Raw genomic sequence first — 14525 nt, 5'->3', positions numbered from 1 at the left:
AAACCCAGGGTGCAGGTTCCTAATCCCATTTCTTTTCCCGTAATGTTTTATCCCCCCGCCGTGTTTGGGCAAGTTCCCTTAACAAGCCATCATCCCGGATAAAGTCCTCATTGTGATTTTGACGACCTTGAGCCGAGCTGACAGGCTTCTTGGGGGAGCACCTGCCTGACTACCTTCTGTTCTAGGTGCTCCAACTGTAGTCTGTCCCTTCAGCAGTGGGCAATATTTAAAGCAGAAGTCAGTCTGATGTGTGTGTGTATGTGTTTATAAAACAGATACGTTGCCAACATTTGATATCAGAAGGTTTCACATAAAAGTATAGAATTGCATCTTCTCTTGAGAAATCAGAAAGCTTTGGAACACTTACCCTACATTTTCACATGGCGGCAGCTGGCCGGGAAATTTACTCACGGTGAATTCTCTCCAATTTCTCCCTCACCGAGGTCTTCTGTCCTACCCTAGGCCAGCACTAACTCATGCAGAGATTAAGTTTGAAACCCCTCTTTTAATATAGAGGCTATTTTTACTTATCAACTTCATGCTATTGTCTCCTGGGTTTTCTACAGGGTATGATTGTGGAGATGGGGGCAGGAGAGATGCTAAGAGTTTATCTGTAACTAGTGGGTCGCCTTTGCTTTCAGGTCATCAGGTACATTGCTCAGTGTCTGGGGCGTGAAGAGTTCAGAAACTGAAAGCTAGAAATGGATAAAAGTAATTGTGCAAAGTGTTCACAACATTCAGGAAAGCAAATGGATGTTTACGTTGTCAAATTTAACTGAAAACCTTTCTATTCAAATATAGTTTCCAAACAATTAAGCACTAGTACTCAAGACATTATATCTTAACAATAATAAAAGGGATCATGACTTTTTCAAACCTGATACCCAACTGAATAATGAGAAACCGGATCAGACATTTAAGGGAGAAGAGCTAGGAAGTTAAGGTTGGATGAAGGTAAGAATGGTTAAAATCGTAGGGCTTGGGTTTTTTTTAAGGTATATACAAGAAGCTATTAGACACCACATTGCTGATTAGCAAGTGAACAGAAATGAGTATAGAGTAATTCTTCTCCAGTTGCGTGCTGATAGGCGTGTGATTCAGACTTTGGAACGCATACTATGCAATCAATCCCTTGCTGAGATGCTGGGCTGCCTATTAGATAGATAGCTGGGCCCCTAATGGAAACAAATGAATGTTTTGGCAAGGTTTGCAGGGCAGAGCAGAGCAAAAAATAAAATTTTGTTCCCTCTGACTCAAGCATCATGACGTTATCTCTGTTTTGAGAGACAGACATCAAAGTTCACATTTTAGGGATTGTGTTGGGCCCTCGTGTCCTGGAGAATGATACCGAGGCGATAAAGAGAGTAACTTTTGTCTCTGAATCTTCCTCCAAGGACCAGCGTGCTCTGCCCTGCCTTCGCTTACTCCTAACATCATTTCCTGCCTTAATTGTCTAGTTACTGCAGCTCCTCTCTGCTTCTGGACTTCATTTGCTTCTCTGTATCATTTACAGAAAAAAAATTATACTTGCTTAAATAACAAACTTATCTGTGTCTTGTGAAATGGAAGGAAAATTAAAATACCTAAAAAGAGAAAAGAATTTTTAAATGCTTATGTCAGCCAAAATGGGAGCATATTGTAACTGTCGCCCCTGCTCCTTCTCTGTATCCATCCTGTGGAATGGATGTAATTGTAAAACTCATTCTCAGAAATTTATGATTCATTACAAATCATCCAGAGGCCGAGTGAAAATTTAGCTTTGCTTTAATCATAAAAAAGGCAAGTATTACAGGCACTTCAAAATAATGAAGCCACGTTTTTCTTAAAGCTTATGTAGTTCCGAGTTTGTATTATTTCAGATTGGCTTCCTGACATCCCCAGGAACTGACTTAGGAGACATTTTGAGGATGAATACGAATTTTTAGAAAGGACAAAGAGTAGCTTCCATAAGCAGCATTTTCAGAGTTTTTGTTCTTGGGCGCCATCCTTCGCCATGGCTCCTCTGGCTCGGGTGCTTCACACCCAGTACAAAAGCTTCTTGTACATATTCATGTTAATATGTAATCAGGATGTAAGACCAGAGTTTCAGAAGCTCTGGGCTCTTATTCATGAACTCTGGCAACTGAAAGAAAAGCCTCTGGGGCCAGTGGTGCTGCAGGCGGCCTTCCCGCCGCTTCCCGGCCGGGTCTCCTCCTTCCCCGGACATCGCGGCTCTGCTCTCCGCAGCTGCGCGCGCTCTTCTCTGCACCCGCGGAGGACACCACGCTCGCAGCCCGTCGTGCGGCTGAGCCCGGATGGGGTGCGGCCCCTTCTCCTGTCATCTTGCGCTTTACCGGAGATAATCCCACAAATCTCAGAAACATTACAATTCCCCCTTCGTTGGGCAACTTCAACAAAGCCGCCCTTTTACAACTTCACGATGTTAGGGGCAAACCTAAGTAAGCACTACGACCCTTCTTGTATCTTCTCTCCACGTGATTTGTTTTCTTTTTGCTTGCTGTGCTGTTTATTACGGTTTATACAACCATGTCTGATCTAATATGTTCTTTAATAAATTGCCCACAGATGGCCCACAATCTGCTTATTCTACTTAGAGATTTGTTCATGCATTTATCCTTCCTCTTTGTTCCTTGTCCCTTTATTTATTGAAGATAGTTTTATTTCCATTTTTATTTCTGTAAAACTGGTAGTAACGATAGGGATCGTATCTCCAGTGATTCTATTCTAAATCTAGAAAACAAATGGCTCCAAGAGTTAGTCTCATTTGTAGCTGTTTCATCACGTTTAATATACTCTCAATGTGTCCTAATGTTTTAAAACTGTATGAGTTGTAAGTGTCTGTAATATTAACATTTGGGTTCTATTGAGGTTTAAATTTAGGAAGTGTCACCTTAAGCTGATCCATAGTAATTCATAAGTTTTCCAGTTTTAACCAGAACAGTGAAGTTCACCATCCATCAACAAACAGCTGACAAATTCCCCTGTAAACTTCACTATATATTAATCAACAATGATACTTAGCAGGTGCACTTCTTATCTTTCTCTAGGTTTTATAAATTTTTAAAACTATGAAAATAAACCTATACTAAAGTCTCTGGGAAAAACAAATGGTGCAAAAACAATCCCTATTTCTGAAATGATCACCAGCGCTAAGTGCATTCATGGAGTGCCTGTATGTGTGATAAGTTTTCAGCATCAGCTAGATTCTCTGAGAACCTGTTACCTTGACCATCACGTAGCTGTCTGTAGGACCAGGTGCTCTCCTGTCATGCTGACCCATCGAACAACACTAAGCAGATGTTATTTTAAGGTGCTGTGTGTCTTTCTTCACTTATGTTTCCTGCTCTCTCTGGTCCATCATCTAATTTTACCATTAAACAAGGCGATCACATTCCCTACCCCACCCCCACCCCGACTGAAATTCAGATCTAACTCCTAACAATCTGCTTTTTCTTTTCCAGATTCCTGTCTTGGTCACACAGATAAGTTCGACCAACCACCCAGTGAAAGTGGGGCTGTCAGACGCGTTTGTCGTCGTCCACAGGATCCAACAAATCCCCAGTATGTAGAGAAGCGTAATCGCAGGGTCTGAGGCTGCTGTGGGGGTGAATTTAGAGGCGATTGATCTAGGGCGGGTGTGGCTCTTTGAACAATAGAATGACTTAGCCAGTTGCTGCTTGTCAATCATGTCGCTTGGAAGTCTTATTGACACTTATCTCTGTTACTGGTGAACTAGTAATTTAGATGAAATTAAATTAGATAGACAAACCAGGAGAGTTTGGATTCTTTGGAATAGATAGCTGGGTTGCATAGATATACGTCTTTTATTAATAGGAAGAAGAACATAAAAGAATGACAGTTTATTTGACTGACAGTTGTAGGACTTTTATTTATTTAGGTTAAATAAATTTATCAGCAGAAGAGCAGCTTTGTGCCATTTTAAGTTTATCAGGTTTGTATAAAACTGAGAGTGTAAAGGAAGATGAAAAAAAGTATAATTGAGATTAAAAGAAATCTTGATGGAGCTATACCTACCACAGAATATGTTTTATTTTCTTTGTTTGAATCATTTTTGCATATCTAGTCTAGTTTACGTTTGTAGAATAAAAATGTAAGTGTTACTTTGGGCAGCTGTTCATCAGATTAGAAATCGAGAATGTATCTGCTCTTTGTAATAGTTCTGATCGTGTAAATAGCCATCCTTTGAAAGCTTTTGTTTTTCCAACCTCTTCTTTTGCGAGAACAGCCCTGAGGGATGCTTGGTTACGTGAGTACCGAAGGTGTTTGTGTCCTAGACACGCTTATCTGAAGCCAGACGTTGTAACAGAAGTCATCTCATGACTAGATCGTTTCTTTCCCTTTGGTTCCAAGTTCTTGTTCTTGTTTATTTCATTATGGCGGTGGACTTAATTTATCACGTGCTTATGCTGTTTGGTCTTGACTTGAGCTAATTCTGTTTAATTATGTCGTCTCTCAAATATAGAAAGTAAATGGAATGGAAATTAGACCTTTCAGAGCAATGGATTGGCTGGAAACATTACAGGGGTTCTTGTACAACTGTGGTTTAGAATGACATTCGTATGTGGAAGTTCTGCTTGGTGAATCTTCCATGGCAGTGTCTCCTTGTTAGCTGAGAATTTGCGGGAGGTAATATTCCAGCAAATGGTTAAATCAAGGCAGATTTTTCCAGAAACAAATGTGTACTGTGAACGAAGCAGGGATATATTCGTATGTGTAGGCAACATAAAGACATCCTGACAGAACTCTTAGTTAAGAGCCTGAGCCCTGCGAGAGGCCAAGGAGACTCCTGTCTGACGAAGAACGTTCTCCCTTTGTTGCTTTCAGAGGAGTTCAGTCAAGCATGACCTGTGTCAGTTATTGTGCAAGTAAAAGGAATCACTAGTTTCAGTTTATCTGTGGCTTCTCTCCTCCCAGAAAGAATTTTATTTGCAGCTTCCTCAGAAGGCATTTTGGTCCAAATCGATGTTCTGATACATCATTGTTTAGAGAAAAAGACCCACCAAAGTACAAAAGAATTTTTTTTTGCAAATGTGCTTTAATATTCAAGTCTTGTGCTAGCACTTAGACAGGATAAAGTTGCACTCAGACTTAAGAGTCTCAAAATGCAATTTTGCATCTTTTGTTATACTGTAATAGTGTGACCATTATGTTTAGGGGGGAAATATCCTTCTCAAATGTAAATTTCATTGAGTAAATAGGCAAAAGTTATATGAATTTTGAGAACAGATTATGTCTAAAATTTGAGGCTCGGCATTCATCTAAAGGAAGTACTCAAGCCTTGAGTTGGGGGAGGAGCTTCTCTCAGGCAGGCTAGGGGCAGGAGTGATGCCTACATTTCCCATTGACCTCACTGTCATCCCTGAGAAAATTTGCCAAGAAAGAATGGAAGTCCTGAGTTTCTAACCCACTCATTCCTGCCATTAGATGGGACCATATTTCAGCAAGAAAATCGAAATTGATGTGTTCTACTTAAAAATCTCTTTGAAACAGAAAATTTTAGATCTCCTTAAAAACTCTGTTCCCACATTTATAAAGTGTAACAGTGTCTGTTACGTGAGCTTCTGTATAAAAGGAAAGATATGATTGCATGATTGCATTGCATTCTCAGCTGGGAAAAAAAAAAAAGCATACTTATTTACTCCAGAGATTAGGATAACCCAAGATTATTGTAATACAAGTTATACAAGTATTATTTTTCTGAGAAATAGGATTCCTTAAGACCAGTATGTTACTTATTCATACAGTCAAAATTTAGATAAATATTTAAGTCCTTTTCAAGGTTCTGTTCCCTTATTTAACAGTCCTCATTATTAGGAGTCATCCTTATAGGGAATTTAAAGCTTTCATCTCTGTTACTGCTTTTTCTTCTCCTGAGTGAATTTAGGGCAAAACTGATCATTATCCTAAGTAATGGGTGGTTTCACTTCTTCTGTTTCCGAGGTGCATTACCAAACATTCCAAGGGACCATGCTCTCATAAGATCAATTTTCTGTTCTTTTAATCATTTTTGGTTACATGGGTTATAGAAGCTGGATACTTGGCTTGCTCTAGCCATGACGACATGGGAAACTGAACTACAACCTTGAGAATAATTTTTCCCAGTGGGACCATAATTACTATACCATTCTTACCAGATTTGGTGGAGGTTTGGTAAAGCATTACAAGAAGCTATAATGCAGACTGAATTTGTTTATTACGAAGATTTCTCTTCACCCCTTCATCATAACAGCAGCAACAAAAAAAAATGTTTTTCTGTTTTTAAAGGCTTGCAAATAATAAATCATTTCTGTGTAACTTTCAGATGTAGCTTATTAAAATAGCCTTTACCTTTCAAAACAGACTAAGTGATCTGATACCTTAAAATATCAAAGGGAATTCAGGTATCGTTAGTAAATTAGTAAATAGTTCTGAGGTTACAAGAGAAATTCCTTTGCTTCTTCAAAAAAAAAATGAAAAATGTCTATGGTAAAATTAACCCTCATATTTAAAAAAGAAAATAAAAGATAAAAACTAGTTAAAAGTCTAGAAAGTATAAGGGATATTATAATGTGAACACTGGTCGTGAACACTGGTCATGAGACCTTAGCATTTTGTTTAATTTCTATAACTCTCTTTATATGCAAAATAACCATCTTAGTACCTAAGACACAATGTGTATATAGCATATGGTACCTGGCACAAAGTGACACTGTGTTTGTATCTACTGTTTGTTTATCAGCATTGTTACTTTAAAAAGACAATGATGCTGACTGGTCTGTCCGCACCCAGGCCCAGTGCCCACGGAGGTGACGCCCCTGGGGATTTCCGCTGAAAGAGACTTTGACACCTTCTCTCCAAAATTCATTTTTCCCTAGGACATCTTTTGTTTTTTTAACATTGTTATGTCTGTCTGTCCATGTGTATGTAAAACTCTGCATTACCTTCTGTTTTTCATAAAATATTTTGTAGAACTTTAGAAACCAAAAAAAGCCCCCCGCAGAGATCAGCCAATTCAATCTCCATAGGTACAGATGTGAAAAATGAATCTACATACAATGGCCTTGGTTATTCATTACAGAAATATGAGTATAAAAACATACTTGGGATGAAAAGCATAGTTTACATTAATTCAGAGAAATTCATAAAATAACAGAAAATGCAAAGAAGAAAATTAAGTTTTCTGTAAAGCTACTATATAGAGATAACAATCAATATTTCGCATACCTGCATCCAATCTTTGTTTACAGTACATACACACACACACGTACACAATAAGAAGACTGGCATTATGCTATACTTTCACCACCTGTTTTTCTCAAAATATATACAATACACTTGTTCTACACTGTCAAATACCTGTCTGAATGTGGTGACCAATAGTTGCAACAAATTCCTTTGTTTCATCACTTATGTAATCTGTTTCAGCACTGATTTGTCATGTAGGTTGCTTTTCACATTAATTATCAGGAAAACGCTGCTGATCATCCTTGTTTTTAAATTTTTGCACATTTCTGATTCATAAAAAATGAATATGTAGCCACTGAATGTTAATGGACTTTTATATCCTTTGACAAATTGTTTTCTATATAGATGATACCAATTTACTCCCCTACCAGGATTATATTAGATCTGCCATTTCCCCAAATGCTCTCAGACATTATAATCATTTTTTTAAACGTCACAATTTGATAAGCAGAACGTGGTATCTCATTGTTGCTCTAGTATTCTTTTGATTACCAGAAAGTTCTAACATTGTCATTTATTCATGGGTCGTGTGTAATTTCCATAATTTCTTGATAAGTAGCTCCACTACGTAATTGTTTCTCAGCCCCAGATTCTTTGACACAGTGTGCAGAGGTCTTCCCGGTCAAATGCTACCATTCATACTTATGTGTTTCTCTCTCCTCCAATGTAATGTTTTGAATTTGAATCTCAGTGTTCAGGAAGCTCACCTTCCCCCTCATGCCCCACCTTTTTTCTCCATCCCCTGAGTGAAATGAGCATAACATTTCCAGCAAAAAACCCAGAAAAATCTACTCATGCCTCCGTGGTTCACATATTTGGAAACGTAAGGCTGTGTCATTTCAGTCGTGTGAAAGTGACTTCAACACACATGCAGAATTCTTGTACTAGGAACAAATCTGGAAAACAGCGGACCTCACTTAAAATGGTTCTACTATAAGTTATGACCATGACACTTTCTGAATCCCTTAGAATACTCCATTTTATTCTTCTCACCAGCAGTCCGTTATCTGCGCTTTCTGGACCCCAGCCACTTTCTCGCAGGCATCTGCTGTTTCAGATCTGGTGACACTGTTAGTGCTACAGTGTGCCTTTACTGTGTCCGTTACTGTTATTCACAGCTCAGTAAGAAGCATTAGCATTTCCAAAAATAAAACTGACAACTAATTTGGAGAGCAAATATATTTTTAAAATACTTAGAGATTCAGTAAACTCTTTGAGGAACATTATATATAGTCTGCCATACATGGTCTCCTTAGAAGCTTACAGAGCAGGCAGCAATTTTTCAAAGAACTTAATCAAAATTAAGTTCACAGATTGAAAAAAAAATAACTTTAACAAACAGAAATAGAAATGTGCTTTTATTATGCAAAATGTCTTAAGCTTTAATTCCCCCAAAAATAATAGCATAGACCAGTACTGTCCAATAGAACTTCCTGTGCTGATGAAATGTTTTAAATGTAAATCATCCAGTATGGACTTACTAGCTACATGTGGCTCCTATGCACTTGAAAGGTGGCTAGTGAGACTGGGAAATTGAATTTTTAATTGGATTTAATTAATTAAGTTTAATTTAAAGAGATACATATGACTGATGGTTACCATGTTGAACATTAAGTTTCAAGTATACTTACAAATTTTTCCTACTTTTTACTTTCTTGCCTTTTGAAAGGCCTTAGAATTTTAGATATGATTAAATGATACATTTGCAAATTTAAGCATTCTGCTTTACTTGATTTTGTCCATAAAAATAAACAATTTGTAGTTCTGACTTGATGGTAGGATACATCCATTATAGTTACTTAGCAACCAAAATAAAAAAGAACATATTGCTAAACTATGGAAGAAACAGTCTTGGAAAAACTTGAAGTTATTTTTTTCTTCACATTTATACACCCCAATTAAAGTTCTTTCAGAAGAACTGAGCCTCACATGTGACTTTCAAAGTTATCAGGGTCCTTTCATTCATTTAAGAACAGATCGATCTACAAATCCTTCAGTAAATTGTGTCATCTTAATTTGTCTCTCCTCAAAATGGAAAACACTTCAAAATTATTCATTTTTCAGAAGATACAATTGCTTCTCTTTCCTGCACAGCTTCATTAGGTCCTTCTATTGTCAAGTACGCACAAGCTCCCTCAAGTCTCCACAAAAGGAAGAAGAAATAGAAATCGACATTTTCCTCATAAAATATCCTCTCAAAAAACTCCTCCAAGATAGAAAGCATTATGCTAAGTGATATTTTATTGCTTGAATACATAGGTTTCTAATGTACCCTATTTGACCTTGATTCATCAAAAGAAGCAAAAATTTAAGAATTTTCTGCATGTTAGAAATCACTGGTTAATTCTGACATGTCTGAGAAAATTTTTTTAGAAGGTCTATGAACAAAAAAGAAGAATGAGAGGAAAATCTGAGAGATTCAGATTAGCACCTGGTGGTCACCTAAATTTTATTTTGCCTTATCTAATGCTGAATTACATTATTAATCATTAGAGTTAGAACTACAGAAGGAATTAAAAAAAAGTTTAAGGCAAAAGCATCTTCTGTTTGTGAATTCTTATTTCACAACTCCAACAACCTAATTCTGTTAATGCATTGCATTTGTGTATGGGAAGCTGATAACTTCCATAATAGTGCATTCTTCCTCTCAAAAGTCTTTTTTTTCCCCGAGTCTTTATGCTGGGAATGAACTTGCAGTTTGGGGATACATGTTATTGACATTAAACAGTACTCAGCAAATGGTGCTGTGTGCTGGGCTCGACTGGAACTAGAAAAGAAGATAAGAGATAATCATTTGAGGCCAGTCATTAAGCATTGGCAACACACAAATGAGAACATTTAGCTAATCATTTACTTGGCAATTCAGACAAAATATTAAAATATTCACATAAATATAAGAATCAGACAATTTAGGAAAGTACTTATACAGTCTCTATGTGAATGTTAGTTTTCAAGAAGACAAATAAACTAGATCATGGCTAACCATGCCACAGGGTACTCATTAAACTGTTTTCATTTCAGCTAGACTGGATATTGATTGGAGAGGATTCCTGGAGTTTCCATATGATCCCTCTGTCCCTCCTGCTGATACTGCTCAGAATGTCTAAAAAAATGCAATTCACTACTTAACACTTTGAATCATATCATCTTTAGATTTGGATTACTGGATTTTATTCCCTATGTGTTCATCTGTTCAGAGATTCATTTCATTTAAAAAAATTTTTTTTAAAGCCCCTAATAGGTATTATAGTTGATCTTGGTTTTGTAAAGATGCAATAAATCAGTCGAAGCTGTTATCACCACAACTAAGACCGAATGTTTGGTTCATCATTTTGGCTGACTTTTTAAAGAAGAAAGTTTTCTGGAATCAAATGAAAGCTTCTAGTATTGGCAGGAGCCACCAGTAAATACATTCCTAATTACTTGTTTTTGACAGGGGTATGTCTGAAATACAACAGAAATGACCGTTTGGAAGCTGTCATTGATTGGCAGGTCATCAGACAAAACTCAGTCTCATTAATTTTGGTTTTGTTAATTCATCTCCTCCCAATCGCTGGAGGTGTCTGAACAGGAGATAGAACTAACATAGCAAAACTGGGCACTCCTTCCTTTCACTCCATATGCGTGATCGGTAACTGACTCCCAGAAGCTTTACAGTCGTGTCCATAGTTTGAGCTTTCCAAAGTCTAATACGAAATTAAAAGAAAACTAGTATTTTAAACACCTCCTGATATGATAGCTATTGTGCAAACTTTTAATATGAAGACCTAAAAAAATTCCATCACAGTGATGTCATGGCAAGTCTATGTCATTTATTTATTTCCAAGAACTAAATTGTTTAGCAAAATACATAGGAAAGCAGTATGTAGGAATGTGTCCTATTTAGACAAAGACAGAAGATTTTCATATGCCTTAAAACTTAAAAAGAGAGAGAGAGAGAGAAGGCATGATTCCTGTACCTCAAGCAAGCTTATTAAATACCATGAAATTAGCATTTTCTCTAATGTAGGATAGAGTTTACACTTTGAAAATTATATATGCATCTTTTGCTTATACCGAAAAGATATGAATTGGATTAACATTTTTAAGCAGTGTTTCCTAATCTTATAACCTGCAGGTATATTTGGTACATGTCTCTGGAAGCATTCCAGGCCCCTAAAGAGTTCCCTCCCCTTTCTCTTCTGGCATAGAATTTCATGGTGAATAATCAGAAATGGGTGAAAGAATATAAGTAGAGAGAAAAGGAAATATGTGTAGGGTTGTAAGTAAATGTTTGACTTTCCTCCTGGATATGTTAAGTATCTACGTTTCCTGAACACAGTTACTAAAAGACAGCTCACCGTCTTGTGGGCACCACACTCCCACTTTATGTCCTAGAGGAGATCATTGTTGGGTCTATTGACTTTAATCAAAACTTAACCTTCCCTAATATAAGACAAAAGACAAATTCCTAGAAGCCTCATTTCAGGGCCTCAGTGTGGTTTCAGTGAGTTTAGGTCTATAGAAATTAGATGCAGCATATGATCTATGGTTGCCACATTGAAATTAGACAAAAATTATACCTGACATTTATTGAACACTTGCAATGGGAAAGGGATTGTTCTAAGCAATTTTCATTTACTATCTCATTTTAATTCTCAAAACAACTCTGTGATACAGATAGTATTATCTCTATTTTATTTTACTAGGAAAAGTGAGGCACAGAGAAGTGAACAGAAGAGCCCAAGGTCGTGCAGATACCCAGTAGCAATGCTGGGATTTGAACCAGGCTGTTCAAACGCAGGCATTATGAACTGCTGTGACATATGATTTCCCAAGATTGGATACTATGATATTTTAGAAATAATTTTATAGCTTCCCAAACAGTCCCTAACAGATATGACAGTATTCAGGAAGTGCATTCCTGTCATTATAGGCATTCCAAAAACTAAGTAAAACACTGCTAGTATTACTTTTCCATCAACATTTACCAAAATCAGGCAAACTCATTAGTATAAGGCTCTGGTCTTTTTTTAAAGGAGATTTTAAATATGATTCATTAACAGTCGTGTTTTGTCATAAAATACATTTGCTTATAATTTATATGATTTTTAATATTAAAGTTCTTGCCAAAGTTTCTGTCTAATCTATTTATTCCTCAGGGACACCGCTGATGAATTATTATAAATTCCTGTAGGCATTATAAGTGCTAATTATTAACCTTCCTTGGGTATAATTCTGTATGTTTAATAAATAGCAATACTGATTTTTTAATGATATAAATTCTATATTTAATTTTATTTCCTTCTTTTCAGTCCTTGTAATTTATTCTTTTAATTTATGCTTAATGAAGTATAGTCTGTTTGCAATGTTGTGTCAATTTCTGATGTATAGCATGATGCTTCAGTCATACATGAGCATAAAGTTCTCTCTTTAATTTTATTAAAGAAATTTCTTCAAAACCTTTAGAACAATCAGGCTCTTATTCTAGCTAATGTAGCTTTATGTATACTGGAAAAAAATTTAATCACTACCCATTCCTAAGGAATTCAGCTTTAGCTTCAAGGAGATGGGGTCATCTTACGTTCTTGATTTCAAATGTCAAAAGTCTTTCAAAATTTACAAATACATCAAGAAAATGTCTTAAGTATACTCTGAGTGATAGTGGATTGGAACCCTGCTTACGAACTGAGTAATCTGAGACCCTAATCAACATTTTCCACTTCCTTGATAAAAGGACTTCTGTGTACATGGGCACATGACTTTCAGATTTTTATAAGTAATCTCTTTCCAGGGATCGATTATTTTAAATCCTTATTTTAAAACCCCATCAGGTGAAAAACATACTTCTACATTCATTATTAGAATGCTGTAGTTTTGTTAAGTGAAGAAATGTTGAAAGTTGATATTTTTTTCTATTTTTGTATTTACAGATGTTCGAAGAAGAACAATTTATGAATACCACCGAGTAGAACTACAAATGTCAAAAATTACCAATATTTCAGCTGTGGAGATGACCCCATTGCCTAGTAAGTTAACATGCAAACTTAACATGTAAGTTAGGTGCAAAAAATGATTTGCAAATTTGAGGTTCTGACCTGTGTTTGCATGGGTATCTTGACCCTGCGGATATATGGGGATGCAGCAGTGATTTTAATTTTGCTCTCTCCATGCTGCCAATTGGTCTTGATGAATCCATTCTCTTTGTTTCCTAGCCTGTCTCCAGTTTAATGGTTGTGGCCCATGTGTATCCTCTCAGATTGGCTTCAACTGCAGTTGGTGTAGTAAACTTCAAAGGTAAAAAGGAACAACGCAAAAAATTTACAAACATTTTCAACCTTGTTGCTTCTACGGTTCCACTGAAGTTTGAATGTGTCGGGGTGATGATTCAGGATGCATGAACAAATGTGTATGTGTGAAAAAAGAATACCATGACCAAAATGCAAAAAATGCTCACGAGTGGGAATTTTAGTATTATCCTTTGATTGCTCAAAATTACCAAGAACCTTTGTAATCCATAAGATGGTTATCTGACATATGTTTATAACCACTATGGGGCTTACGATAGATGATGACTGTGATGGATGAGTCTATCAGTTGATGCTGTGGTCCTTATTCATCAGAAATCATGGTGTGACACACCTTCACCATAACAAGGAGGGTCTATGCAGCATCACATACACATTCTTAACAAGTTCTTATAAATATCTCACATGTTACTAACCAAGATTAGAGGTGTGGTCTAAGGCTGAGGCAGACAGTGACACTAACTAGCCTGTCCATAAATAGAATGAGTGGTTTTGGTCTGTGTCATAACTAACTGACTTTGAAACTTAAGCTGCATCACTAGCTGGTAGCAAAGAGGTTTACTGATTTTGATGAATGGCAAAAAGGATTTTTCAACTGGTAGAGTTTTTCGGAGACCGAATGCTCATTTGTTGGAAATACGGAGCGAAGACATTCAAGTGTCTTTTATTTACCCAACCATTTTGTGCATCAATTATGTCCCAAGTGCCAAAGAAGCAACAATGAGTAAAACAGATATGGTCACTGCCACCCAGGGAGCTTACAGTCTGTCTGTGAAGAAGTCACCTCTTACCTTCAGAGTCTTTGAAAATTCTGCTTCTTCCTCCAGGAGGAGAACTGAGTCCTCAAGCTGTTCGTTTAGTGCCTGTTACCCCAGAGCTTCCTGTCATACCAGAAGCCTATGTCTTATCATTCTTGCTGCAGCGTTCACTGTGATGGTAGAGGCATGCTCGGGAATACCTTAAAAGTTACTGAAGTAGAAAGAACAGAATGCC

At 36.9% G+C, this 14525-nt stretch overlaps 1 protein-coding gene across 2 annotated transcripts in view; it reads left to right on the top strand.

Annotated features, from left to right (window-relative positions):
* Positions 1–14525, top strand: part of PLXDC2 (plexin domain containing 2) — a 347388-nt gene that overhangs the window by 237235 nt on the left and 95628 nt on the right. For both annotated transcript variants that reach the window (XM_072955332.1, XM_072955331.1), the window contains exons 7-9: positions 3462–3561; positions 13158–13253; positions 13440–13521. In XM_072955332.1, the coding sequence (XP_072811433.1) occupies positions 3462–3561; positions 13158–13253; positions 13440–13521 (278 nt within the window). The remainder of the gene's footprint in view (positions 1–3461; positions 3562–13157; positions 13254–13439; positions 13522–14525) is intronic.

The sequence above is a fragment of the Vicugna pacos genome, chromosome 35, assembly GCF_048564905.1.
Source record: "Vicugna pacos chromosome 35, VicPac4, whole genome shotgun sequence".
Classification (NCBI taxonomy): Eukaryota; Metazoa; Chordata; class Mammalia; order Artiodactyla; family Camelidae; genus Vicugna; species Vicugna pacos.
This window is presented reverse-complemented; position numbering and strand designations above follow the sequence as displayed.